Below are 27646 nucleotides of genomic sequence, written 5' to 3' on the forward strand. Positions count from 1 at the left end.
TGAAGAAAGCAGCGTGACGCAGTTTGAACCACTTCCTCTGCAGCTCACACTGACGCAGCTCACTTTATTTTGGCTCCAAAAACATATATAATACAGAATAAGGTCTAGCAGGGCTACAAATAACATACTTCACATTCAGGCACACTGGGCTCAGTACAGCACCATGAGCTTCTGTTCAAACCCGGCAGGTCGCAAACAGAGGTCATGACCCTCAGCAGCAGCAGATACAACCATACACTTTTAGGAAGAAGTTTCACATTCATCAGCAGGAGTCTTTGGCGTCATAAAATAGAAAAGTGTTCAGTCAGGTTTCAAAGGATGAAACTTAAGTTCTTTCACTCTGTGGTTCAGTAAGAAGTTCTGGGAGTGGGGGCTTCAGCTGTGGTTCACAGGTGCGGATAAAGCAGCGGTTTCAGGTCCAACGATGGCCTTGAGGGACGGTTGGGTGTAAATGCTGAGCTGAAGCAGGCATCAGCAAGGAAGTTCTTAAGACTGAGGTGTGGTGCCACTCTTCCTGTAAGTGTGCCACACTCCCCCTGCCACCATGGCTGCTGCTGCTACACAAACAGGAAGTGGCGTTGGGGAGAGTCTACAATGACAGCGCCTGTGAGGTTTCGCTGTCAGACATCACAGAAGCTCTTGTGGAGGGAATAGGACTCCTGGTCTTCCCCAGTGAGCTCACTTTGGCCGGCGGCCGACCGAAGCAGGGGTGCAGCAGGCGCACAAAGTCGTGGCGAAAGCGCACGCCCACAAACACATAGAGGAAGGGGTTAAGGCAGGCGTGCATGTAGGCCAGACTCTTCAGCACCTGGCCCGCCTTGTCCAGGGCCTTCACCCTTTCACAGTTCGTCACAGTCATGTTGGTGGCTTGCATGGCCTCCATCACCAGCGTGATGTTGTAGGGCAGCTGTGACACCACGAACACCACCACCACGCTCAGGATGACGCGCATGGCCTTGTGCTTCTGGAAGCTGCGGGTCTTGAGCAGTTTGGCGACGATGACACTGTAGCAGAAGACCATAGCGATGAAGGGCAGGCAGAAGCCCATGCTCACCTGCAGCGACAAAACCAGGATCTTGGTGCGGTTTCCTATGTTTGAGGGGAAAACCATCCTGCAGTAGTATTTGGACTCCACTGGGGCAGGTTTGGCGAACACCAGCTCAGGTGTGGCGAGGAGCAGGGCCAGCAGCCACACTCCTGCGCAGACCAGCTGGCTCAAGCGCCGCCGCTCCATCTTTGAGTTCTGGGCTTTGGTTGACTGCACTATGACGATGTAGCGGTCAACGCTGATGCACGTGAGTAGCAGCATGCTGCTGAACAGGTTCACCTTGTAGAGGGCGGAGTTCAGCTTGCAGAAGGCGGAACCAAATGTCCAGCTGTACGATGCCTCGGCTGCCCAGAGCGGCAGCGTGGCCAAGAACAGGAGGTCTGCGGCCGCCAGGTTCAGCAGGTACATGTCTGTCATGGTCTTCAGTCGCCGACGGACGTTCAGGTAGATCCACACCACCGCCAGGTTCCCAATGCCCCCGACAATGGCAATTATCAAGAAGAGGGGCGGCTCATACTGCCCTCTGAAGGTGCGCACTGAGGATCGGTCACACATCAGGTCGGTGTCATTGTCCTCGTAATCATCATAGTCATCAACAGTGGTGAAAGAAAGATCGGAACTCAGCAGGTCCTGCCAGGAAGACAAAACACACACAAGCACTTTTAACACCTTTGACTGCACCTGGAAACACCTGAAAACACCAGAGGACTCATTTCCAAAAGCGTTTGTGCACAAAACGCTGCATAAGGAAATGTATGTACACAACACTTGACATAAACATTAGTGTTTATGACAGTTTGCCGGAAAAAATCTGCGCAGATTTTTGTTCTTGTTTTTTTTTCAACAGCTTCTGTTGTGAGCTGCTCCCAGTGTTTTCACTGTAAAACATCTGAGCTGAGACTTCCTAACTGAAACTTTTTTTTTTGTTTGTTTTTGCTTCTCCTCTGTCTTCAGCTCCTCAACCTCACACTCAGACCTGCAGGTTTCCTCGCTGACGTCTTCATTCTCTGCTTCCCGATTGGCTGACCAAAGCTGCTGATGAAAGTTTGCGTTTTCACTTCTCAAAAACATTGACCTCCTGTTGCTAAGTGAGGAGAACCCACAGGTAACCGCAGGCTGATAATCTACGAAGAGAGTCTAAACGTTTGGGCGGGCATTTTTGAATGTGAGTGCGGACCACGTTTTATGCTGATATCCGTGCACAGTTTCAGAGATGAAGCCCCCCAATGCAGAAACACACACGAGTAAGGGTGGGCTACCTTTGAGGTCATCGCTGTGAAGATGTCAGGAGATGAAGTGGAGTTGATGAAGTTTGTGTAATCCATCTGTAAAACAAAAGCACAAACATGTTTAGATCTGCTCACATGGGTTCCTCTTTGCTTTGCTGTTTTGTTTTAGCAAAAGTGCTGTGACCTTTCAAAATAAAAGCCCACCAAAACATACACACAAACATCCGGTCGCACAAAAACATTATGGAACACACAAAAACTAACACACAAACTACCAAACACCCGCTCACAAACAAACACAATAACTATAACACATACACTCACAGACAAAAAATTCAAATGCACTCAAAGAAAGTCTTACCGCCATCACGTCTTTGTGGGTCAGTGTCACTGATGTGAGTCTTTGTGCGTCTGTGTCTGCAGCTTCTTACTTTCTGTCCGTTAAACCGCAGACTAACAAGTCAGAGCAAGAAGCTGTGCATAGATTACGCAAAGCGGGAAGGTGGGGCCTCACACACAGAGATGCAAACCATGGCATCTTCTTTTGTTTCTTTGACATCATTCGAAAATGGAGAAGCTCCACCTCCTGGCAGCAGCAGCAGGTGGCGAGCCACGTGTCTGTGCTCCTGTTTTTGAACACAATGTTCTCGCCGCTTAAGGGGGAACAGACTTTTGAGGTTGCAGATTTGATTATCTGCAACCTGCAGTTATTGGCCTTGCCAAGGCTTGTAGAAGAACTGATAAAAGGCAAGAACCACTGCCCAAAACACTTTTCTTGAAATCTGGTAACTTTTCATTTTAGTTTAGTAAATCTGGATTTATTGGACGGATCTGGAGTTGTTCACCTTTTGGCAGATCTTTTCAGGGGTCGCCACCGCAAATCGGCTTCCACTGATTCACACAGGGAGTTTTGGTAGAGATTTTTATGCCGGACGCCCTTCTTGACACAACCCTGTATTTTATCCGGGCTGGGGGCCGGCACAAGGAGACCCAGATTTGGACCCCCTTGTGGTTTGGAGTTAGTTCTGCGGTTGTGTGCCGACTTTCTGCTGAAGTCCTCCTGAGCATCAGCCCGTCTGCTCACGTTTCACTTTCAGAAAAAGCTGCAGGTTCCAAGCGTTTCCTGTTTTCATACCAGCCTCAACAGACATCTCCAGCCGTTATCGTCACAACCAGCACAACCATAAAGGTCATGCAAATAAAGGCTGTAAAAATAACTGAACCTGTAAAAACTTTACAGATGAGGAATAAACAAATGACATATTTTCCTAAACCTGTGTGCTGACGACAGTGATTACGGAATTCTGTGAAATTATGAAAAAAATATGGTGGCCCTGCAAGAAAAAAAAGTGGGGAGAAGATCCTGGACCTGCAGCTTCTGTTAACCCTTGTGCTATCTCAGATGACCCCACCCTTACATTGACGTGTTATTCCTACCATGACAAAGGTGGATAAAGGTGGAAAGATTTCATGTAATCCATGGAAACCAGTGAAGATCACAAATCATTGAAGAAAAAAGGTTCAGCGCACTGTTTAGTGGGTCTAGATGACCCAACTCCCAATGTTAAAGTGCCTAGGATAGCACAAGGGTTAACTGGAAAGTCTGCTCCATTGAAGGAGATAGGAAGTCAAATGAAACCTGGATTTTCCTGCAGCGTTAAAGTCATTTAAATAAATTGAAGCAACAGTAACTGAACTGACTTGTCCTTCAGTCAGCTTCATCCTCAGACATGAAGTTAGAAACTGCATTTATGCTCCATAAAAACATACAGAAACCTGCATGAAACCACTTTTGATTTACGTTTGTCAAGTCTGAAAACACCCATGACCTTTTTGAATGTGAGCATGACTACATGACCATGACTGTAGGTTATAATCTGGGCATAGTTTAGGTTGGGCACTAAAAAAGTCTGGTCACGTTGAATTTTTATACCTGCAGTTTTTAGGTTAGATTGTATCTACTGTATCTGTGTTAGTAGAATAAGTTAAGAAAAAAAATGCGGAATCATGGATCTTCTAAAAAGCAGTTCAGTTTTTATTTAAAAAAAAAAAACATCCCAATGTTCACTTTGAAAACCATCATTATCATGTAATTTCATTTTTATCTTAAAATATTTACACATTAAGAACTGTTATCAATGTATTGAACAAAGTCTGCATTATTTTTACAAGAGAATCAATGTTAATAGCTGAAAATAGCTGAAGATATTTCTTTTTTAAACCTCAGTGAGTTTGTTGTTTTCTTAGCTAAGCAAGTACACGTAAACAATAAGCTCACATCTCTTTCGCAATACAAGCGGATGTATTTAAAAGAAGCACAGGAAACAGAAGTCCGGAATTCAAGATGTGAGACCCAGGGTAGCGTGTCAGGTCTGCTCCAGTACACGCCAGTGGATCTGTAAGGCTTCCCACTGCCTCTCTACATCTTTACATGTTTCCTCTTGATAGCATCTGATCACAGACAGATCCAACCCAGCTGCTATTAGGAGAAGACGGAGTCCATCCTGAAAAAATCGCCACTCTGCTGCAGGGTCACACATGCACACCTAGAGGCAATGTAACCCTTGTGCTATCCTGGACACTTTAACATTGGGAGTTGGGTCATCTAGACCCACTAGACAGTGCTCTGAACCTTTTTTCTTCAATGATTTGTGATCTTCACTGGTGTCCATGGATTACATGAAATCTTTCCACCTTTATCCACCTTTGTCATGGTAGGGAGGACACGTCAATGTAAGGGTGGGGTCATCTAAGATAGCACAAGGTTTATAGACACCAACTAACCTGTGAAGCATGATTTTGGACTGTTGGAGGAAACTAGAGAAAACCCACGGATGAATGAGGAGAACATGCAAACTCCACACAGAAAAGTCCCAGCAGGGATTTGAACCAGCGTCTCGCTTGTGAGGTGAGAGTGCTGACCACTACACCATGTTCGGCCCTCTACAGTTTTGTTAACACTTGCTTCTAGTGACATTTTTCCACATCCGTCAGACTGCAGCTGTCGCATTCTTCTGCCTTTAAAGTTGGCTGTTAGGGTGAAAGTTTCTCTGTGAGTTTTTGTTGGGATCTTATTGTGGCGAAGAAGCCGATGATACTGAGACTAACATCGTCAGGTGCATCTTTCATCTTATATTGCCCAAATGTTGAATCAATTTGGCAAATACATCAGCAGTTTTGAAAGTAACAGAAGGTTTAGGAGATATGTCATTACATACTTTTGTAGATCCCAAAGTAGTTAAATGATTGAAATCCATGTAAACTAAGGTTTTCTGATGATCACATCCACTCGCCTATACGTCTGTATCAGTCAGTATGGTGACAACCACAAGGGAGAAGGCAAAATAAATGATGCGGGGTCATGTCAAGATGACATTGGTAAGTGGCTGTGTTCTATAAATAGCATTAACACTGGAAATCTATAAAGTAAAACTCATGACAAAGCTGTTGATATTCTACCACTTTAGCTGCAGCGTTGAGTTTTCATTTTTCCAAAAACATCTTTGTGTTGTGACTTTTTTTTCCTACAAAAGTAAGGTGCATGCTGGGAGATGCACTCCGTGTTTGTAGATTACAGAAATGGTTTTGTTGCCATGAAACAGACTTTCTTTCTCCAGGAGTGCAGAGGTAGAGCGGTCAACCTCTGATGGGAAGATCGTAGGTTTGGTTCCCACCCTGCCATGCGTTGAAGTGCCCTTGGGCAATACATTGAACCCCACATTGCTCCTGGTGGTCATAAGAAGACACCAATGTTTGGCAGTGGGGCCACCATCAGTGTGTGAAGGGGACTGTGAAGCACTTTGGGTCTTTTAAGAAGGAAGAAAAGCACTATATACTGTAGGTATACGTCATTTACCATTCTTCATTCAAGGTAGTGTCTTATTAAATATTAATGATGTGAACGAAAAATACTCAATTTTGTCTCTGAGACTGTTCTGTGATTTCGTAAAAAACATGTCCAAAACAACTAAAACTGTAGTTTTATATTCAAAATGTGTACCTATACTTCCCTAAAAAATGTCTAGCGAACAAACAAAAAAAGCAGAAACACAAAATATAATGGAACTAAAATGCCATCTACTACAGCACTTGCTCACAGAACGATGATGTTGAGATGGGGCTTGATAACTGATTTTAGAAAGTCTATATAGGAAATAAGAATCTGACCACCAATCTCCCTCCTAATCGCCAAGAAGCACACGCGTAAAAAAGAGTGGAAAGAGGCCCGTGATCAGTGAAACACACACCATATCATCAAACAGCAATGTGGAAGACGAATGGCAGGTTTAAAGTCACCTGTGATGAATTGTTGAACACATCGTTTCAAACTTGCTCCTTTCTAAATTCTAACACAACTTCTCACATAAATGGAGGAAATAGAGTATGAAGTACTTTCTGCATTTGCCTGTTTCTTGTTATTTTGCAACTGCGAGGATTTAAGCTGCTGGAAATCCAATTTCCCTGAAAAAGTCCTTCAAAGATTCAATAAAAAGTACTCTGTCACTGCTGTCCGTGGCTTTTTCCATTGGTTTATTTTTAATACATAATTCTAACTCAAGCAATGTTTGATTGGTTGATTAATAGTTCATTTTTTTCTTTTTGCCACTTTGATTATTTTCCCAATTGAAGTACCCAAAACCACCATCGACATGCCAGGCTTTTCAGGCTTTTCAGGCTTTTCACTTCTGTAATATTGATATACACACTTATTGAAAGTGACGCACTAACACACAAACCCAAGGAAATGATCCACACACGCACACTGATACACACAGATTAAAATAAACACAGGCAGATACGCAACACTGATACTTACAAACGTATTTAGGTCACACTCTGACCTAAAAACACACCTTGATGCAAACGTCCCGTGGCCAAGAAACCTACATTTTCAGTTCCAGTTCTGGTCCGAATATAGTCAAACGGGTTCAGATTCTGGGCTGTGAATATGAGGAGGGTGGTCCACGGCTGGTTCAACTCCTTGACCCGAGTTGCTGTTTTTGTTTTCCACCAAAATTTGTGTTTTAGTTTCAGTTTATCACACCTCAATCACAAACCCTGGTTGGGGAGTACTGAACGGTACCCACAAGTACAAATTATTGTGTATGTGTGTGTGACCTTGTGGTTTCTGCTTGTCATGCGATGTTGTTTTGGGTAAAACTGTCACGCGATGTAGCTGCACCTGACAGACACAGAGCAGGGAAACCAAACCCAGCAGAGGCAGAGAGTACATTTGGGAACACAGATGAAGAAAGCTGCACTAAAGGCAGATGAGTCTCATCAATGATCCTAACTCTTTCTTTCTGGATGAAGTCAAACTGGGCAACTTTTTTAATTTCGTAAAGAAATTTGAAGAAGAAACTTTCTTCTGCTGCCTCTGTCACTGATCTTTGAACATTCATGAAAATCCACATTCTGCCATAATGAAGTCCTTTATTAATAATAAAGAAAAGAAAGTTGATTAAAAAGCGAGTCATCGTGAGAATGTCCTACAGCTGCCGTGCCTTTCTCTACAGAATGAGGAACTTTGGGTCTGAATCAGGCCTACGGCACACGTGCCAGGGAAGAACAACAACAACTGCATTGCAGTTCACTGAGGAAGATGAGTCACCTTCAAAACATTTAGCTTCATGAAGTGATGACATCAGAAAACATGTCTTACATGTTTTTCCTCTCTCTTCATCAGACGGTTTATCATTTTCATCACAGTTCTTTTCCTGGTGCTCTCTAAAGCTGATTGAAGAACCGGAGCTCTGTCATTTCTTCAGTTCGTGTCACTGAGACTCGACCTCACCTGTTCTGGTGAACAACAGAGCACATGCCCTCTGAACTCCCTGCAGGTTTCTGCGCCTCAGGAAACAGCCAAATCCCTCTGAACTCCATGAAAACACACTGGTATCCTGGACAGAGGAACAGGTATTGTGATCCTGAGTACTATGTTAAAGTAACAGGAAACAAAGTGACCTGTTACAGTCACCATGTAAAGAATGGAAAGTTACAATTAACCAGAACAAGCAATAAGTTACCAAGACCTCAATAACAAGTTACAATTGTACCAAACAAAGTAAAGTATTGCAAATACCCTGAACAAAAAAAAAGCACACTTACCCTTTAGAGACTAATTATTTAGTTACTTTAACCCCTGTGCTATCCTAGGCACTTTAACATTGGGAGTTGGGTCATCTAGACCCACTAGACAGTGCTCTGAACCTTCTTTCTTCAATGATTTCTGATCTTCACTGGTGTCCATGGATTACATGAAATCTTTCCACCTTTATCCACCTTTGTCATGGTAGGGAGAACACGTCAGCGTAATGGTGGGGTCATCTAAGATAGTGTTTTCAACCTTTTTTGAGCCACGGCACACTTTAACCTTGACAAAAATCCCGCGGCACACCAGCATCCAAAATTTAAAAAAAGAGAAAAACTGGGAAAAGCTCATAGTCTGGATTGATCTACAGCCCCTGCACAATCTCACATGCATTTTTGTGATAATTGTGGCAGAAAAAGCTGGACGGTGCAGTTGTTTTTTTTAAAAGATGTAATAAAAAGTGAGTTAAAAGATTCAAAAACTGTTTGATGTGTGTTCGTTGTTGTTTTAAGACGTTAAGAGGAGAGACTCATTGTGCGCTAAGACGCTGTCACTTTAACCCAATGCATCATGGGAGATGTAGTGCAAAAAATCGGCCGACCGCAGACAGACTTACACTCTGAGCTTCATTGTTTTGTTCACTTGTCCCGCGGTCTGACACCGTATTCTGTGGAAAGCTACACCGCTAAAGACGAGCTTTAGCTGGTAATTTTTTTTGGAACTGAGAGACTTTACGAGCTAAATCGAAACAAGGAAGTGAAGACTTTAACCACTTCTTATTGGTCAGACTGATGACATGTGATTAAACCTCCAAGAAGGATTGGTGGAGACAGTTAAAGGGGCGGGACTTTTCCTAAAACGGAGCTTAAGATGCAGCTAAATCGCGGTACCGTCATTCTTATCAAAATGTCTTTAATAGAGTCAAGTAAACACAAAGAAAAAAATATTTTACGATCTTTCATATTCCTAACTACTCAGTGTTTTATCAGGGTTTGTTTGGATGAACACAGAGCTGAAATCCTGGAGATGCTGAATGTTTTTAGATCAGTTAATGAAGGTAATTTCCCACGGCACACTTGACCATCTCCCACGGCACACTTGTGTGCCGCGGCACACTGGTTAAAAAACACTGATCTAAGATAACACAAGGGATAAACGGATTAACAAGAAAGAGTTACCCTTAATGAGCTATTCATCTACAGTTATTGTAATTTAAGGAACTAGTAACAGTTAGCCCAAAGTACCCTGAAAATACCATGTTCTTTGCAAAAGACGGTGGTAACTGTTTTTTGTCAGACCCCTCTGGCTTTTGGAGAAGCTCACAACCATGTCCTCAGATTTGCACATGTTTAACTATTGTTGTGAACTGTTGCACTGATCCACTAAACCCTGTAGAACCTGGGCCCACGCGAAGCTGGAGAGCAGAGACTGAAGGTCTGTGTCATCACTGATAGCAGTATCCACGATCTATGCAGAAATTATGACTAAACAGAAAACATAAAAGCAAGAAAACATTAAATACACAATTTAAAACAACTGTGGAATAAAAAACTAAAACTATACCTAATCTAGTCGAGCTTGATGGTGTTCAAAATCTAGTTCTGTCGCCCTCTTGTGGTTTTCTTTGTCACTGCAGTCCTCTGGCCTCAACCTCTTGTTTTGTCTTCACAAGTGAAGGTACTGGCAGGCTCTCCTGAAACTCATCTCCAGCTGGTTTTGCCACCATTCAACCACCAGTGCATCATTATGGAGCATTATTGAGCCCAAATCTGCTACAATATTCACGCTGGCCTTGGCTGTGTTTCATATCCGTTTTTTTCCCTGACCCCACTCAATCCTCATTATAATGGACAGCAGTGACTGCCTACTTCCTCAGTTCCCACAGATTCTACTACCTTGCTTCAAAGCAATAAATTGCTTTCTCTCCACCAGGTAGCCTCCTCTTCTATGATCATGACAGAAATGTATTTAAAGGGACATTCACAACTAGAAAGAGTTGTAAAAGCCTTGTAAAAGACCATTCCATAAGTCAGATGTTGCTACTGCAAATGCTTGGTCACCCCTGGATTAGAACCATCAGGAGAAGCAGAGTGGAAGATCTTAAGTTCTTCATGGAGCATACGTCAGCAGCATCACTTCAGATAAATCTGCTGGAGGCAGACCATATAGAGCTTAAAAAATGGATACAATCATAAACTAAATGCTAAAATGAACTGGAAACCAGTGGAAAACAGCAAGGATGATGTTGTGTGCCTGTCAGCACACGAGCAGCTGTACTCTGAGTGAGCTTCAGACGATAGGCAGACCACTGATCCAGATAAACGCAGTTAAAATGGTCCAGCTGAGACACGAGTAGATAGATAACTCTTTTCTTTTTAGGTATTTTGGTTTATCGCTTGTGTGCTTAGGTTGTCAGTTTATGTTTTTTTGTTGTGCATGTGTGCCTGCATGTGTTTTTTTGGTGTATGTTGTATATATGCACACTTCCCTCTGTGTGTATCTGTATGTGTATTTGTTTTTTTCTCTATGAGTATGCGATGTCTACGTTTGGGTTTTGTGGTTTGCCTAAATGTTTGTGTTGTTCGTGTGTGTGTAATAGTGTTGGTGTCCAGTGTGTGTCCATGTGCTAATGTGTTGTGTCTGTCTGTTTGTCTGAGAGCGTTTTATCTATGTCCCTGTATGTGCTTTTTTCTAGTTTGTGTGTCTGTTTTGAGTGTGTCTGCATGTGTGTGGTTTTTTTTTCATGTGTATGTGACATCCATGTTTGTGTGTCGTCTATGTCTTTGTGTTGTGTGTATTTGTGTGTCTGTTAGTTTCATTCTTAACTCATCTTATGTTGGACTGGTGTTGATGAAGTGTTTGTGGTTTGGGTGCAGACTGTGTTTCTGTGGGGTGTTGGATAGATGGTGTTAGTTCAGAGGCTGGAGGGAAGTGAGGAAGACTACAACTCTTCCTCCAAACCTTGTCTCAGCCCTGGTTAGTCAAGGATTTGGCTGCTTAACCCTTATATTGTGTTAAGGTTAAAGTTGACCCATTTTCAAAAAGATTTGAGCCGAACACAACACAGGGGTCAAAAAAAGAGTCCATATTTCTAGAAACTAGAGTATGACCACCTGAATCAGGATGAATGTTGTCTCCCCCAAGGAGACCAGGCTTTTCCCAGAAGGTTTTCCAATTGTTGACTTATCCCACATTGTTTCCTGGAGACCACATGGACATCAAGCAAGCTTTTAGGGCTTCTGTTTCATATGTTTTACCCCAGTTATCTGTTACATATCAGTAAAACCTAAAGACCGGTTTTCTTTCAACACCTGGACACTTCGTTTTGGGATGTAAGGAGAGTTTAAAACATTCAGATCCTCCTTCACTCTGTTTAAATTCACAGAAAGTCTGTTCTGTGACAAAGAGCTGTCCTTCACCTCAAAACGTGAAAAAGTTCTCTGGTGAACTTAATTTCCAGGTCAAAGCTCTTCTCCACCTGATCAATTGATGGAATGAAAAACTCCTAATGCCAGAGGACTGCTGGCTGTTGTGAGGGGGCGGCGCTCAGTTTCCTGAGCAAACCGCTCAATCTCCATTCTAGCTCCATCAGCTGCAGGTCGATCAATCACTGCGTGTTCTGTTTGACACCTGATGCAGATCTTCAACTGTCTGACTGCTTCTGCCTGTCTCTTGTGGAAAGTATTTATCTTTAAACGACCTGAATCAAATCAAATCTTAAATTACAAATAAACATATCAAGTCAAAAACAGCAGAAAAGAAAAGCAACCGGCAGAAAAAGGAAAAAAAAGGAGTCCCGATTTCATGGTGTTTATCTGCCGACGTGACAACTTCCAAGTTCTGCTCAGTCATTCAAACAATGATGTTAAACATCTGGATTACCGAATCTGCATACTTCCCATCAGAGGTCAACTGTTCTACCTCTACACCCTGGCCCCCCCAGTCCAGTGGCTGACCTCTGAGTCGCTACATCGGGTCAACATGGCGTGAGTGAAGACCTGGACAAACACACAACATGAAAACAAAACTTCAGATCTGTGGCAGACTGGGGCTCCACTTCTTTTTGTAGGCAAACACACAGGGGTCTATGGGTATAGGTCTATGGGTATAGCCTCCTTGATAGACACAGTATTTCTCATTTTCTCTCTCTTCATTCTCACACACACTCCAGCACTTGTCAACTGCTTTGTTCACGTGTGTGATCTGTTAAAGATTCTGACCCATATCCTCCAAAACGGTGTTAAACATGTCAGTCTAGAGATGGCCCACATAACTCTCAAACAATCAGGTCACATTGGTCCTGATGCTGATTTAGTCACTAAATGTAGAGAACTCTTGGCTCAGACTGTGTTCGGCTCAATACTCCTCCGTCATCAGTCAATCTGACCAACATAAAGAGCTGAAGTGGAGCAGATCTGCGGCAGAAACTGGTGGAGAAGTGTCGGACAACCTCCAGACCAGCGGACTGCGCGGAACACAACTAAATCGGGGATCCGGCTGACATTCAGCACAAAAGCAGTCAAAATCTTGGGGAGATTCAGAAACATTCAACCAGTAAAGCGTCAGCCAGCGTTTACCACAAAACCTGTTCACAGCCTGCTGCTCTCAGCTGACGTCCAGCCAGTCTTTGGCTGTCATCAATGAGCTATCGTTTCTTGAACAGGATGGAGTCTCTCTGCCTTCAGGGTTCAAACTGCACAGGTCACCATCAGCACCTCAGACTCTTGAAGCCCGTCCACTTGCCCGAGAACACCCCTACACAGGGTGTCCACCTGCCAGATTCCCTGATGCCCACAGTGGATGTGCCTGACCATGCCCATTACATCATTGGCTGTGTGATCCTGCTGGTGGGGATGACAGGTATGCTGGGAAACGCTTTGGTCATCTATGTATTTTGTCGCAGTAAGGCACTGAGGTCGCCTAGTAACCTCTTAGTGGTGAATTTGGCAGCAGCTGACTTCCTGATGTCTGTGACCCAGTCTCCAGCCTTCTTTGTGGCGAGCCTGCACCGCGGCTGGGTGTTTGGAGAGTTTGCCTGTGAACTTTATGCCTTCTGTGGCGCTCTGTTTGGCATCACCTCTATGATGACACTCACAGCCATTGCTGTGGACCGCTGTCTGGTGATCACTCGACCGGTGGCGTTGCTAGGAGGAATGAGTCGAAAGCGAGTTTACGTGGCAATGGTGGCGGTCTGGCTGTATTCTCTTGGCTGGAGTTTGCCACCGTTCTTCGGATGGAGTGCCTACGTCCCTGAGGGGCTGCAGACCTCCTGCAGTTGGGACTACATGACTTTCACAACATCTGTGCGCACCTACACTATCATGCTCTTCGTTTTTGTCTTCTTCCTTCCACTCACTCTAATTGCTGCCTGCTACTGGGCCATTTTCAGAGCGGTACAGCAGGCGGGACGAGAGGTGGCAAGGCTAAACTGTGGGGAGATCAACAAGGCATACGAACGCCTGCGGAGCGAGTGGAAGATGGCCAAAGTTGCCCTGGGAGTGATAATGCTGTTTGTCGTGTCCTGGGCGCCATACTCTGTAGTTGCTCTGACTGCCACCGCTGGCTACGCTCAACTGTTGACCCCGTACATGAACTCGGTGCCTGCTGTCATTGCCAAGGCGTCTGCCATCCACAACCCCATAATCTATGCCCTAACACACCCAAAATACCGCATCGCCATCGGTCGCCAATTCCCGCTGCTGCGTGGTGTACTCCGTCTCCAGGAAAAGGATCTTCACCCATCGTTCAGCTCCAGCGCTGCTTCTTCTCGGCGTACGACGCTCACAAGCTCTCCAGGGGTTCGGCTGTGCACTGGGGTTCGGACCAACGGTCGCTGGGGGAAGAGTCGGCTATCGTCTGGCTCTGATAGTGACTCCTGCTGGACGGAGAGCGAAGCTGACGGGTCTAGCGGTGGGTCAGCAGCCTTCAACAGGCAGTTACTCACAGAGACAACTACCACTGAGTTCACTCCTCCAGGGACAGAGCAGGGACAGAGCAGAGTCCCCGATGGAAGCCCACCTGACAAGGGCTGCAACAGAGAGTAAACATCTGCGTTTTCACATGAGTTCTCCTCTGGTGTTTAATCCTTTTAAATAAAGACTTCCTCATCCTGATTATATGTTTTGTTTTACCTAATTTATCCCTGATTTATATTCAAAATAATCAAAACAATGTTTGTTATATTCTTATTAGTTTTGATAGGTGTTTAGTTTGTTGATTAAACTAATAATTGATTAGCTGCTGAACTTTTTTTTTTTTACAGAATGTAAATATTGTACAAATAATCATGTTTGACCTTGTCTTTCTCTTGGCTCCATCCTCACAACACAAATCTGTTTCACACAAAGTCTTTTAATAAATCTGAAGGTTTATGCAACCTATGCAAGAACAACTATACTCAAAGGATTTCTGCATACTAATAAAGGGTTGTTCATCAAAAACATGTTTAAAAAAATGTTTTTTTTTCCTTTTACGTTTGTAATTGTAATTGTATTGTCACTGGGACTGAAACACTATGAATATGGACAGCTTCATGGTAATCTGTACAGGTGTGTAAAAGAGACACAGATGTGCGGAAAATGAACACAGATGTGAAGCAGACACATGTAGGTGTGCAGGAGATGAACACAGGAGAATAAACGGGTGAGCAGAAGACACACCCAGGTGTGTAGGAGACGTCTACAGGTGTGCAGAACAGACTCTTACTAGTGAGAACCAGAGGCAGAAAGGTATGCGGCAGATTCACAAGGCTCCTTTTCAACATCAACATTCCCTAAACTCATTTTCCCTTTCCCTTCCTGTGACTCATTTTGCGTACGCCCTAGTCACATTACCCACACGGGGGCTGACCCGTACGGGTTCTGCAGGTTTTTGGGTTGTCTGGGCCCGTGGAGGGTCATATGGAGCACAGGTGTGTCTTGCAGTTACCTTGAGGATTGTGTGGCCACCGTAAGAGACATCATAAACAAGAACGTTTACCATTTTTGTGCGTGTGGTTAGTGTACCACTATGTTTTTGTGAGGATAATTGAAGTTACAAGCACTTATGCTTTTCTGGTGATGTTCTTGTTCAGTGGACTTTACACCACACTCATTTGAGGTGCCAGAGGCGTAGCTAGAACATTTTATATAGGAGTGGGGGGGTTGGAGAGGACTTTGGAAAGACAAATGACAACAGCAGAATGGAGGGCCATTACTTTTATAGATTTCTATAGAGAAAAAAACTTGTCAGAATAAACATCCTTGCCCCGCTACCTGTTTTTCAACGTGTTCTTGCTCATCCATTTTTCATGATATAATTTTTTCAGCACAAGGGTTAACCCTTGTGCTGAAAAAATAATATCCTAGGCACTTTAATGTTGGGAGTTGGGTCATTTAGACCCACTAGACCAGGGGTCGGCAACCTTTTTTACTCAAAGAGCCATTTGGGACCACCCCTAATAAAAAAGAAAGCACCCGGAGCCACAACCCATTTTGACATCATTATATATATTATGCATGTATATATTATTCAAAGGTGCTCATTATGTCGATCGCGATCGACCGGTCGATCTTCAATGACATGCGTGTAGATCGCGGGCCAGAAAAGATTAAAAAAAAAAAAAAGTTCTTCTTTAAAATCCACCAAAGTCCTCACTGAGAAGTACGGGACTTGATTGACACGTAGATTGGCCAATCGGACATCCTCTGAAGCATACGTTGCTGCAAATGCACATTATGTTCTTTAAAGGATGATACCGCGGCCGCGTGTGGCCACCTGCTTTTCCTCTCTACCTGTTTACCTGTTCACATCCTCTGTAGCTGAGATTTGTTTCCCCTGCGCTCCTCAGTGTGTCCTACACAGAGAGCGCAAAACACGATAGTCCGGGCGCTCCAGCTCCGCACAAGGATGAAAGAGTAGGATGCAGGTTATAGCAGGGATAGAGCGGGTTAAGCAAATGAATGGAAGAAAGGAGCTCCGCTGGAGAAATATTCAATATTGTACACATTTTATTATTGGTCAGAACTATCTTTTATTTAGAAAAATCTTTTATTTTATCAGTCCAGTACGAAAAAAAACATCATCAAAAGTTGTTTTGGGCGGTTTTTGGCTGGGTCTGGCGGTTTTCAGATGACTTTTCGGCTGGAAAACTGTGACTCTATCTGGCAACACTGGCGCGAACTTTCAGTCTGTCATCAGCGAGTTGTTCTCTGCCCCACGGCACGTCAAGTTCCCGGCAGAAGATCCGAGTGTTTATTGAAGCCGCCCCGCGTGCCTCTCCCTGCTATCAGATCTGCAGTTCTCGCCCGATAAATATGAGCTCATTACGAAGCTGTTTTTTACGTGGCTCGCGCTTCGTACGGAGCCATCAGCGCCTTTGAAATGCCATGAAAAATGAACAAACTAAAATGAAATTTAATTATTATAAAATACTCATTATTTTCCAAAGTCACAGGGAGCCTCAACAGATGGATGAAAGAGCCACATGTGGCTCCGGAGCCATGGGTTGCCGACCCCTGCACTAGACGGTGCTCTGAACCTTTTTTCTTCAATGATTTGTGATCTTCACTGGTGTCCATGGATTACATGAAATCTTTCCACCTTTGTCATGGTAGGGAGAACACGTCAATGCAAGGGTGGGGTCCTCTAAGATAGCACAAGGGTTACAAGTTATTTACAAGTTACAAGTTACTCAAGTTATAAACCGACCAATCAGATGCCTCAATAACAGCATGTGGTGCCTGCTGGCCCCCACGTGGAATGTTCGAAGCAATTGTTTGACAGATTCTTCCGAACTTGCTTTCAGGGGAAGGGGTGTGGGCTTCAAACAAGCTCGATCCTGATTGGCAACATTAGTTGCTAAGGAAACTCAGATCGCTTCGGACCAATCGCTGCTTGCTAACCGCATCTGGCTCCAAATGCCAGCGTCCGTATTGGCAGAAAAATGGCAACTGAATTTGCTCCAATTCGTTGGAACTTCACCTCGTTGGAACCTTATAAACATTACAGGACCAACTCTAGGAGACTGAATTCTGCAGTACGCCTCTACTCAAAGGACACAAACTATTTGTCTGAGGAAAGTGAAGTCTGTATCTCAGTCAGAGGGAGAGGAAGGGTTCCATCCATCCCTGTATGTGGCTTTTCTTTACAGTTGATGATTTCTCACTATCATATCCATTCTGAGGTCAATGACTTAATTTCCTGCCAGTCAGTCCTCACCTCATACGCTTCTGCTCCCTCTGACGTTAGAAGTGTGGTTTTATGTTGATCTGTATCTGCAGTGACCCATCATTAATTGCTATGGAAACTAGAGTCTGTTCCCCCCTGACAGTTGTCTCTTGGTCTTTTCTTAGTGAGCTGGCCTGTGAACACCAGTCCTTAACTAATGCTAGCAGCAGTGTTACGATATACACAATAAATGTGTCAAACAACAATAAAAAATAAAGTATTTTTTAAGATGCTTAGTACACGTTTGAAATGACATTCTGATTAAAAAAACACAGACTGCCTCGCAAATGACTTAGGAAAATAAAATCATATTTCCACCTTTAAAAATAAATATTTTTTCTTATTCATTTCTTTGCAAACATTTACAATTTTGGCAAGGCATGTGCTTCAGGGTTTTATAAATCTCAGTATTTTCTTTTATCTAATTTCTGTCTTCTTTTTTTTTAAAAATTCCTTTGTTGAACTTTTTGTCCTTCATCTCATCTTTAATGTTTTTTTTTATCAACTATCTCTACCTTCCTTTTTTTTCTTTGCTGTCACCTGTAGGCAGCCCCACCATACCTGCTTCAGATTTAAACTGTGCTGCTCAGTGTCTGTGTAGATTATCATTTATCCTGGGTGATTCCATGGATGTTGTGGATAAAAAAAAGCAGTTGACTGGACTTTTGTTATCTTCTTTTATCTTTTATTCTTTTAGTTTTCTTTCCCTTCTCTGTACTTCTCAGTGTAAATAAAAAGTTTTTCAGGTCTGAAGGCCTCTGGATAATCTGCCAGATTAGCCGTGCTCAGTCTGTCAGCAGTGAGCAGATTAACCTGGCTCCAGTCAAGATGTCGGGCAGAAGAGCGTGTCTGTTCTCAGGTACGTTCTCCACCTAACTTCCTTCATGTCCATCCTCCTCAGACTGCTTCTGTCAGCCTCTTCTAAATTCTGTCAGGCTGTTTTATAGGATTCTCGTTGTTTGACTTCGCATTAGCAGCTCTCAGATAGATTAAGCTTTTATTTGAAAAACTGCAGCTTCCTGTTGGTTCTCAGAGTTGATGGGACCTGTTCTTAGACAATCCATTCTTTACTATGGCTCACTTCACTGATACTGAGAAAAGAGTGAAACCTTTACAGTCGTGTAAAAACTCTTATCATTCTTGTATCCGTAATGTCTCTAAAATAAGGAACATTCTGTGACATAATAACGCAAAGAAACTACAAGACATAGACTGTTGCGGAAAATTAATCAATACTCTATGTCAGCCAACTCATCATTGCAAAATATCCATGTGTGTGTCAAAACCTAATCAATAAATAAAAAATAAGAACATTAGTATTAAGGACAACCATTTCATGACACCCCCTCCCCCACTTTGCCTCCTTCTGCTTGAGTTTCTCCAATAATGCACTTTGACATGGAGCACAGGTTGCTTTGCTAGCTGCCTGTACGTCATCTGGTTTGCTGTGATCTGATGTCTCTCATCTTCCTCTTGACAACAGCTCATGGAGGGTCTATCAGATCCAGGTTAGGTGGGTTTGCTGGCCAATCAAGTGCAAGAACACCTTGGCTTTTGAAGCACCTTTCGGTACCTTTGACAGATATTGATGGAAATCTCCATACAGCTTGTCAGAAGGCAGCATGAAGTGCTCTAATGTTGTCTGATTGCCTGCATTAATTGTGGAAACACAGAAGACCAACACTAGTAGAAATCATGGCGCCCAAAACCATCACTGATAGTGGAGTCTTTACACTGTACTTTAAGCAATGTGGGTTTGCCTGTATAGCTTTACTAAACAGTTTGTTTTTGTCACAGCCCAAATATGACCCTTCTAATCTCGCCTCTGAATCAGGACTGGGATCACGCGTGGAATGCTACTTTTGCAGCCCATGTTTAGTATTCTTTGGTGTAATATGGTTCCTGAATTGATTGTGTTTTGCAATTCCATGAAGTCTGCAGTTTTCCCTGTTGGTGTTGCACCTTTTGGTACCATGCCTTTTCCCACCCCTCAATTTTCTGTAAATTCGCTTGGATTCAGCACTCCCTGAACAACCAGCTTCGTGCAATAACCAAAAATGACCTTTTGTGGCTTTCTCTCTTTGTGAAGACTGTTAATGAATGTCTTCTGGACATGTGTTAATCAGGATTGACACAAACTGAGAGACCATTTAAAGGCTGGAGAACAATTGCAGGCACTTTGAGTTTTATCGCTGATACGAGTTTGACACCAAGAGTTTATAACATTAAGTGTTTTCTGCAAGACAAAAGTTTTTTAAATCTGTAACTCAAAATTATCAAAGCTACTTGAAAATTTTAGGTCTAACCATGTGATATGATTCTGTATAATATATAAGTTTCACCCTTTGAAATGACTGACAAAAATGTAACTTTTTCTGATCATTTCCAATGTTTTTGCTTTATCTCTGGTTCATGGATTTGATACTTTCAGTGTTCAGTGACTGCACTGATGTTGTCACTGACAGCTGGGATTGAAGTGTAAATGTGCGGTTGTTTTGTTGTCAGTGCTGCTGTCGCTGTTGCTACTGCAGGGATCGGCCTTCGTGGAGGAGCTTGATGACTCGTGAGTAGAAACGCACATCTACCATTTCCTTCAGTCCAGGGTTTGGGGGGTGTTACTTGGACAGGTGACATCACAGAGACAAGGAGCATTGAATGGTCCCAATAAAATTTATTTCAATTGATCAGGTGTAATCTTTAAATCTCTGCAAAGACCAAAGGAAGATTCATTAATAATCAGTCATTTATGATCACTCTTCAGCTTCATGGAAACCAAAGGATCAGATGAGATCTGGCTCATTGAGGTACTTTATTTGATGAAGCTGAGCTCTTCTACTTTGAACATAGTGCGGGTAATGACAGTTTTCCCTGTTCTGGGTGTTCTGTTCTCTGTCCAGTTTTACGCCCCCTGGTGTTCCTTCTGTAAACAGCTGGATCCTGTTTGGCATGAAATTGGATCAGAACTCAGGAGTCTAGGTTCAATGGTTCAAGTTGGGAAGTCAGACGCAACTGTCAGCACTGGTGTGTAATTGTCTTAACAAAAGCATCGAGGTTCAACTGATGTTTTTAACCACTGGCTTTCAAAATAAAACATGTGTGATCCCATGGTAACAATGAGTTCCTCTCGTGCAGGTTTGGCCAAAGAGTTCAGAGTCAGAACCTATCCAGCAATCCTCATGTAAGTCTCTGCTATGGCACCACTGTCCATCATCTAATAAGATTAATTGGTGGTTTCAGCTGAAATCACAGATGGAAAAAACTTAAAGCAAAAAAAATAAAGTAGCTCAACTCGTAGGATTTAGAGCTGTGTTGCAGTCATGGCAGAAAATTGTTGGTCCTCATACTGTCTGCCATTTTTTGCTCGCAGGTTAAAGAAGAACACCAAATATAACTATGCAGGACCAAGAACGAAAGAGGGGATCATGGACTTTGCCAATCGGATGGAAGGGTGTGTTGGACTTACCACCGTGAATATCTTGCAAAAACACAGAGAGGCGGATGTATGTAGAATCAGTGTTGTAATCATGAGAATCAGCTTCTTGGCGTTTCTTTGTGACCTTCAGACCGGTGGTTCGATCATTGAGCAGTCCGCAGCTCTTCCAACATGCTATGAGTCATCATAATGTAATGTTTGTTTACGTGGGGGCCACTTCAGAGCTCAAGGTACTCATTCACACAAAGACATACAACACTGCATGCTAATAATGACTCTAAACTTCAACTTTCTCAGATCTAATATAGATCAATTCATCTGTTTTTAGGGAAACTTCACTACAGTAGCAGAGGAACTCATCGTTCACACTCACTTCTTTTCTACAACCAGAGATGTCTTACCAAAGGTTTGAAATGCCGGAGAAGTTTAATGTCTGTGCCGTTCTAGTTCTAGTCATCACAACATCAGTATGTTGTCTTGTTTTGTTTTAGTCCGTGTCCTTGGACTACCTGCCAGCTATCGTCGTTTTTAAAGACAGAACATATTTAACTTATGATGGTGAGAAAGTCAGAGTGGCTTTTTTCTAGATGAACTTTTAGGAATGGCATCTTTCCTTAACAGATTTTTGTTTGTTTCAGAGGAAAGTGATGGTGATTTGAAGGCGTGGATTAACAGGGAACGCTTTCTGAACTTCCAACACATTGACAGCTATACTTTGTATGCTATGGGAGAGTCAGGTAAACCCAGCAATCCTGTATCCTCAGTGATGTCATCATCTATTGTGGTTCTGTCAAACTTAACACCTTGAGTCCATCAGAGTCTAATTCTTCGCAGAAACCAAAATTAATCATTATTTTAAACGTTTTGTTTGTTCTGTTGAGCTTTTCTCCATAACATGCCTATTTTATGGATAAAGGCCTTTAAATACCCAACACAATCCCATTCCCAGTATATTTAATAATTGGGATTATGCCATTTTTAACCAAAATATAAAAAAACAACAGTCGTTTATTAGGGCATTGTTCTACAGAGCGGTAGGAGTTAATCAGAAATTCACCTCTGAGTTGTAGTTGGGACTGTTGGTGTATAGTAAGGCTGTCTCCACTTCCCGTCATCCATCTGTTTACATCTCCCCCGCTAGTTTACAGCCCCCTAATACCCCCAATCTAACATTATCAGTGCAACAAAAATGGTGAGCAAGGCTGCAGCTAGCCAGCCGTACAGTTCTGAGCCAGATTTCAGCTCAGATGACAAAAACAAAGACGTATATGGATCTATTTGTCTGCAAGTGGATGCATCAGAATAGTTGGGAGCAGGAAGCTTGTGTCGGCTTGCCGATTGTAGTTCCCACCACATCACTGCTGCAGGCTTTTTCTAACAGCATTTTTTTTCATCTGCTTCTGATTCATGATTTAAATAAAGAAATACTTAGAAATACAACACTTAATTTTCTTTATATATGTCCTCCATCATGAGAAAAATGCCACAGACATGTTAAAAACACCAAAAAAACGAAGTTTTCATCACAGTGGGTTTTTTAAAGCTGATATACGATGACGTGGGTGTTTAAGTTTGAGCTCCACTACGATGACTTTATAGACAGAGCTCCCCTAGGGCAGTGTTTTGTTTCACATTCTGTTTTTGTGTACACAAGTGACATCACATGCACAAATAAATGACACTTGTAAAGTAGGAAGATGACATGGTTCTTATTGCACATCTAATAGGCAGAGAGGCCCTAAAAACAGAACCATCAGGAAACCACACTGTGTAAAATCCTTTGCAGCAAGCCCCCTGTGAACTCAACTTTACATGAAAAAAGAATCAAGGAAGCTGAGCAGACTTATGACGTACACTCAGCACGAACAGAGAGCAGGTGGAGCAGGCACAGAGCTTCAAATACTTTATTACAATGGTCGACACTTGCCTTATCTTAGAACAACACTTGCTTTGTTTAAAAAAAAGACATGTCTCAATTTGCTGAGGACAGTAAGAAGTTTTAACAATCAACTCAACGTTTTCTTGAAATGAACAAGTCCTTAGTGGTGAGGAAAGCTGCACTCATCAACTTCTGTTGCCCTCCTCACTGCTTTAACTTGCTGCCAACAGGCAGACAAGGCAGAACCTTTATGGATAAAACATCATAGAAGAAATCTTTTTCAATAATAACTGCTTTCAATATCTCAAACTAGTCTTGGATGTATTTTTGTGTTTTCTTATTCACTTGTTTATTGTTTTTCTGCTTACTGTGCATTTAAAATAATGTCTGACATGTTTGAGTATGAACTTTGAATGTATTTTATTTTGTGAAGCAGCTTTCATTAAAAGATATTTATACTACAACAGATAATAAAAGTTGTGCTTGATAACTTTTTTGCATTCAGGGAGTTTAATTTCAAATGAGGCTTGTGACAGACCTAGGATACAGTAGTAAGATTCACCTCTCTTTAGTTCTGAGAAGCCCTTAACTCGGTTGAGCAAAAGAAAATGGATGGATAGTTTGATAAATGCTCACTATCTTCATACCATTCTCCTGGAATTTATCATACGACCCTAAAGAGGACACTTTTGACATCAGAGTTGAAGTTCTTTGGTTGCAAATTGGCTCAGCTGAACTAACGTCACCATGTTCTCACAGGCAAATTAGTGCTACTGGCTCTGGTGGAGGAGAGACACCTATGTAGCAAAAGCCTGAGGTAACAGTCATCCATCTGTAGTCTATTCGTTGTTTAAAAGATCTGTGTTTCTGCTAACCCTCACACTCTTGTGTTTCCTGTCATCTGTTCAGGTACAAACATCTAGTAGAGAGAGTGGCTGAAGAACACAAGGAGACCTACAGCAGGTCAGGCTTTTACTTTGAAAAACCACAACAGAATTACAAAGCAAACATAAAATTGTCTGAAAGCCTCCAAAATGTATCATCCAAGATTTTTGGGTCTGATCTAAAATCACTGAAAAGCCCCAGAAATAGTCTAAAATCCTTGGAGATGTCCTTGTTGTTCTCTGGTTCCATCCATCCACCTGCTCTTCCACCTCCAGGTTCTTCCTCTTTGGCTTTATGGCAGCTGGGGACTACATCAATGGATTTGTGATGGGGTGAGTTTTTGTCTTGTGTTAATCACCATCTTTGGTTGTACTTCTGTCAGTTGCTACACGTCCTGTTTTGTTGTCATCAGAGAGGTCACTGTGCCCTCTTTGATCGCGGTTAATCTGTCCAATGACGGCTACTACCAGCCAGCTGGTCCTGTGGAGACAGAGCGCCAGCTGCTGGATTTCCTGGACGGGGTTCTAGATGGTACCATTGAGGTGAGTTGATGCAGTTTTGGCCGGGGGCGGAAAACTTGGTCTGGTATCTGATCAGTTAATTGGATGTGCCTCAGATGAAGGGAGGAAACGGCTTCAGTCAGCGTGTCCAGCGCGTCATTTATGAAACAAAAGCCACAGTGATCGTAAGTGACATCATCATATCATTGCTGGTTGTTTGTCTGTGTTTGGCTAACCTCCTGTCCTCTGTTCATCCAGCCGGTGTTCAGAGATGCTCCACTGATTGGCTGCTTTCTGGCTGGCTTCCCACTTGCCATTGGTGCTTTCTTCTGTTTCCTCTGCTGTAGGAATCAAACCATCCCAGATGATGATGAGGACACCGCCGCACTGTTAGCCTCTTCAGTGCCACAACGCAAAAAAATAAAAAACAAGAAGTCAGACTGACAGTAAAGGTCAGAAGGGAAAAACAATGCAGATCCACCTCTACAAGTCAGAACCAAACTAGTCCTGACTACTGCTGAAGTAACAGAACCTCCACACAGGTTTCAATCTGCTGCCAAAAATGCCACATTTGAGTTGAACTTGATCCAGCAGAACTCAAATCTGTCTACTGATCCTTGCATGAGAAATAAAGGATTCTGATCCATCATGTATGTTCAGTTGAGTTCATGTCAAACTTTGCTGTGGGTTTGTAAGTCAAGACAACAATGATTTATTTCAAACCTAGCCTGATCTTCTTCAAATCACAGAAATCCAAAAGTTAAAAAACGGTGTGATGAAAATAAAATGGTTTCTGTCACTTTTTGAGGTTTATGTGCAAAACCCACAAACTTCCTTTGGATGTCACCCATTAAACAATGAAACCTTTAGTGTGATAATCCCATTCACCTGAGTTTACTCCCCCTACTAAAACAGCATTCTGAAAATACCAATTAAAATGTAATTGAATATGAAAGAAGGATGCTTTAAAAATTTGATTGCTTTTAGAGTTAAAATTTAAGTTTCCTTAAACAATCCCTTGATTTCCAGGACTAGTGGTACATCCAAGCCCCCACCAAACTCTCCCTAACCCTTGTGCTATCCTAGGCACTTTAACATTGGGAGTTGGGTCATTTAGACCCACTAGACAGTGCGCTGAACCTTTTTTCTTCAATGATTTGTGATCTTCACTGGTGTCCATGGATTACATGAAATCTTTCCACCTTTATCCACCTTTGTCATGGTAGGAAGAACACGTCAATGTAGGGGTGAGGTCATCTAAGGTAGCATAAGGGTTAAAAGATCAAATGTTCATATGTTTAGAGACTGGATTTTTGATTGCCAGGTGAGTGGACCCAGAAAAACCTCAAACTTTGGCTTGTTCCTTCCAAAAGCAGCTTGAGATGGGTGGAGTAAACTCTGCTGTGCAAAATCCAGTAGGTGACGTCACAGTTGATTGGCTAGTCCAGGAATCTGCAACCTTCAACTCTGAAGGAGCCATTTGGGTTTGTTCCTCACTGAACACAACCGAGTAGCAGCTATAAAGTCTTACTTCATCCTTGATAAAAATTTGAAACTGCTTTTCTGTTTGGTAAGGATCAAAATTAAGTATCAAGAATTCTTAAAAATGTAAAACTGTTTATTTATAACCCTTGTGCTAGCTTATGGGGTCAAGATGACAATTGCCGTGTTCTCCCTGCCATGACAAAGGTGGATAAAGGTGGAAAGATTTCATGTAATCCATGGACACCAGTGAAGATCACAAATCATTGAAGAAAAAAGGTTCAGCGCACTGTGTAGTGGGTCTAGATGACCCAACTCCCAACATTAAAGTGCCTAGGATAGCACAAGGGTTAAGTGTACTTTGGTAGGCTGTTATCCTTTTCTTTACTTACTATCCTATTGGTGTTAACCTGAATTTGATTTCATTGGTTTATATTATGATCCAATAGAAAATTGTATACATAGAAAAGGAACATTTAAATATTTTTAGCAACTCCCCTCTGGACAGCTACTAAACATCATTGTGCAGCACAAGTTAAAAGATGCTTTAAATTCATGAAATAAATATGGTAATGAAAGATCATACTTTTTATTTGTAATGAAAGTGTTACTTTGTAGGTACATTCTGGTATTCTGGAGGAATGATAGAGCAAACCAGTCCTCTAGTGCAATGTCAACAGTGCTAAACATTCACACAGTTTATCTTACTATTCTAGGTACGCCTCAGCACAATAACATAACCTCAACAAACTTAAATTGAATTAATGCTAATTAGCCATATGCTTCTCATTTCTATAATTATTTTTTTCTTCAGCTAGAGAGCCACAATGGAGGGTAAAGAGCCAACCTTCAACTCTGGGGTCTCAGGTTGCAGACCTGGTTTAGTCTGTATATGTTTTGTCACAGTGTTTACTGGTAAAGACACCTCATCATGAACATGAACAATGAAATCGGTCAGATACAATTTTTTATGGGTGAAATATTTTTAAAAACTGAACACACTTTTAGCAAAAAGTAGTCTTTAAGGTGTGCTACACAAATACTAAAGGTGAGGCAGTATTCTTTAAGTATACTTTTCATATTGTACACGTAAAATGTTCCAATTTAGTCTGAAGAAGTATTTAGTCAGTACACTTCATACACTATGCATACTAGGTCTATAGTATACTTGACACAGTATACTTACGTATACTTAATCCAATCAACTTTGAGTGGACTACTTTTTGATAAGGGAAAGGATACTACTGTAAGTCATGTAATTTCAGCTGATTATTAAAGATAACTACATTTAATTATAGTTAACTCTAAACTAGACTCAAGCAATTCTTTTTAGAGCTGTTTAAAATTAAAGAATTGACAACTTAAGAGAGTAAAATTTGAATTTTCTTAAGTCCATCAACTACCAAAAACAACAACACATAATTCAAAAATAACTCCAAATGACTCCAAAACTGCCAAAAACCTTCCCGCAAATGTCATAAATAAAAATAAAGCACTAAACAGCAAGAAGTTTATTTGAAAATATGTAATTTTGCCTTATTTTCTCCGTTGGAATCAACGGGAATTTGTTCCTTTTATCTGACACGAGACTTTTATTTTGGAGAGCGGAAAAGGCGTAATTTCACACAAGCTAACAGCTAACGGCAACGTCACGGGAGACCGAAGCGGAGCAGCCGGTAAACGGACGTACGCGGCTGCACGCGCACAGACTTTCAGACTTTCTTCATGTTGCTGCTGACGTAAAGAAGCTTCTGGAAGCTTTACGTGCACGAGCACGCTCTACATGGCCACGCAGGAGCTGTACGAGGTGACAAAAGCTAATGCTAATGCTAACCGTGAAGTTTAGGATGGTTGGCAGGTTTTTAAAGTTTATGCTGTGACGTCAGTATGCT

At 42.3% G+C, this 27646-nt stretch overlaps 5 protein-coding genes across 7 annotated transcripts in view; 3 read left to right on the forward strand and 2 right to left on the reverse strand.

The window, feature by feature from the left end:
• On the reverse strand, positions 1-2816 carry ccr9a (chemokine (C-C motif) receptor 9a). Its single transcript, XM_011486335.4, has 3 exons — positions 2639-2816; positions 2308-2373; positions 1-1678 (listed from the first exon to the last, which is right to left on the reverse strand). Exons 1-3 carry the CDS (start codon positions 2642-2644, stop codon positions 590-592), a joined length of 1161 nt encoding a protein of 386 aa, XP_011484637.2. The 5' UTR covers positions 2645-2816; the 3' UTR covers positions 1-589.
• On the forward strand, positions 2022-26332 carry LOC101157158 (protein disulfide-isomerase tmx3a-like). Its single transcript, XM_023965160.2, has 17 exons — positions 2022-2153; positions 18322-18434; positions 20081-20138; positions 20337-20379; positions 20473-20596; positions 20708-20753; positions 20943-21023; positions 21139-21238; positions 21337-21414; positions 21500-21566; positions 21647-21745; positions 23647-23704; positions 23797-23850; positions 24048-24104; positions 24185-24314; positions 24389-24457; positions 24531-26332. Exons 2-17 carry the CDS (start codon positions 18404-18406, stop codon positions 24714-24716), a joined length of 1281 nt encoding a protein of 426 aa, XP_023820928.1. The 5' UTR covers positions 2022-2153; positions 18322-18403; the 3' UTR covers positions 24717-26332.
• opn4.1 (opsin 4.1) lies at positions 12810-14797 on the forward strand. Its single transcript, XM_011486336.4, has one exon. The coding sequence runs from the start codon at positions 13009-13011 to the stop codon at positions 14410-14412; it is 1404 nt and encodes a 467-aa protein (XP_011484638.1). The 5' UTR covers positions 12810-13008; the 3' UTR covers positions 14413-14797.
• Positions 24561-27646, reverse strand: part of LOC101158233 (cilia- and flagella-associated protein 20) — a 15404-nt gene continuing 12318 nt past the window's right edge. For both annotated transcript variants that reach the window (XM_078934733.1, XM_078934735.1), the window contains one exon: positions 24561-24669. Coding sequence is in view for 1 of the 2 variants with exons in the window: in XM_078934735.1 (XP_078790861.1) it covers positions 24663-24669 (7 nt within the window). In the remaining variant the exon portion in view is untranslated. The remainder of the gene's footprint in view (positions 24670-27646) is intronic.
• The window catches only part of cdyl (chromodomain protein, Y-like), a 5830-nt gene continuing 5457 nt past the window's right edge, over positions 27274-27646 (forward strand). For both annotated transcript variants that reach the window (XM_011486341.4, XM_011486342.4), the window contains exon 1: positions 27274-27561. In XM_011486341.4, coding sequence (XP_011484643.1) covers positions 27538-27561 — 24 coding nt within the window. In that variant the 5' untranslated portion in view covers positions 27274-27537. The remainder of the gene's footprint in view (positions 27562-27646) is intronic.

The sequence above is a fragment of the Oryzias latipes genome, chromosome 17 (genome assembly GCF_053564925.1).
Source record: "Oryzias latipes strain Hd-rR chromosome 17, Olatipes_Hd-rR_3.1".
Lineage (NCBI taxonomy): Eukaryota > Metazoa > Chordata > Actinopteri > Beloniformes > Adrianichthyidae > Oryzias > Oryzias latipes.

Coding starts and splice junctions, on each gene's coding strand:
- ccr9a (XM_011486335.4), bottom strand. Junction 1,679..2,307: donor TCACAGCGATGACCTCAAAG/GTAGCCCACCCT, acceptor TCTTCCTGGCAG/GACCTGCTGAGTTCCGATCT.
- opn4.1 (XM_011486336.4), top strand. CDS start 13,009: ATGAGCTATCGTTTCTTGAACAGGATGGAGTCTCTCTGCCTTCAGGGT.
- LOC101157158 (XM_023965160.2), top strand. CDS start 18,404: ATGTCGGGCAGAAGAGCGTGTCTGTTCTCAG. Junction 18,435..20,080: donor AAGAGCGTGTCTGTTCTCAG/GTACGTTCTCCA, acceptor TTTTGTTGTCAG/TGCTGCTGTCGCTGTTGCTA. Junction 21,746..23,646: donor GTATGCTATGGGAGAGTCAG/GTAAACCCAGCA, acceptor ATGTTCTCACAG/GCAAATTAGTGCTACTGGCT.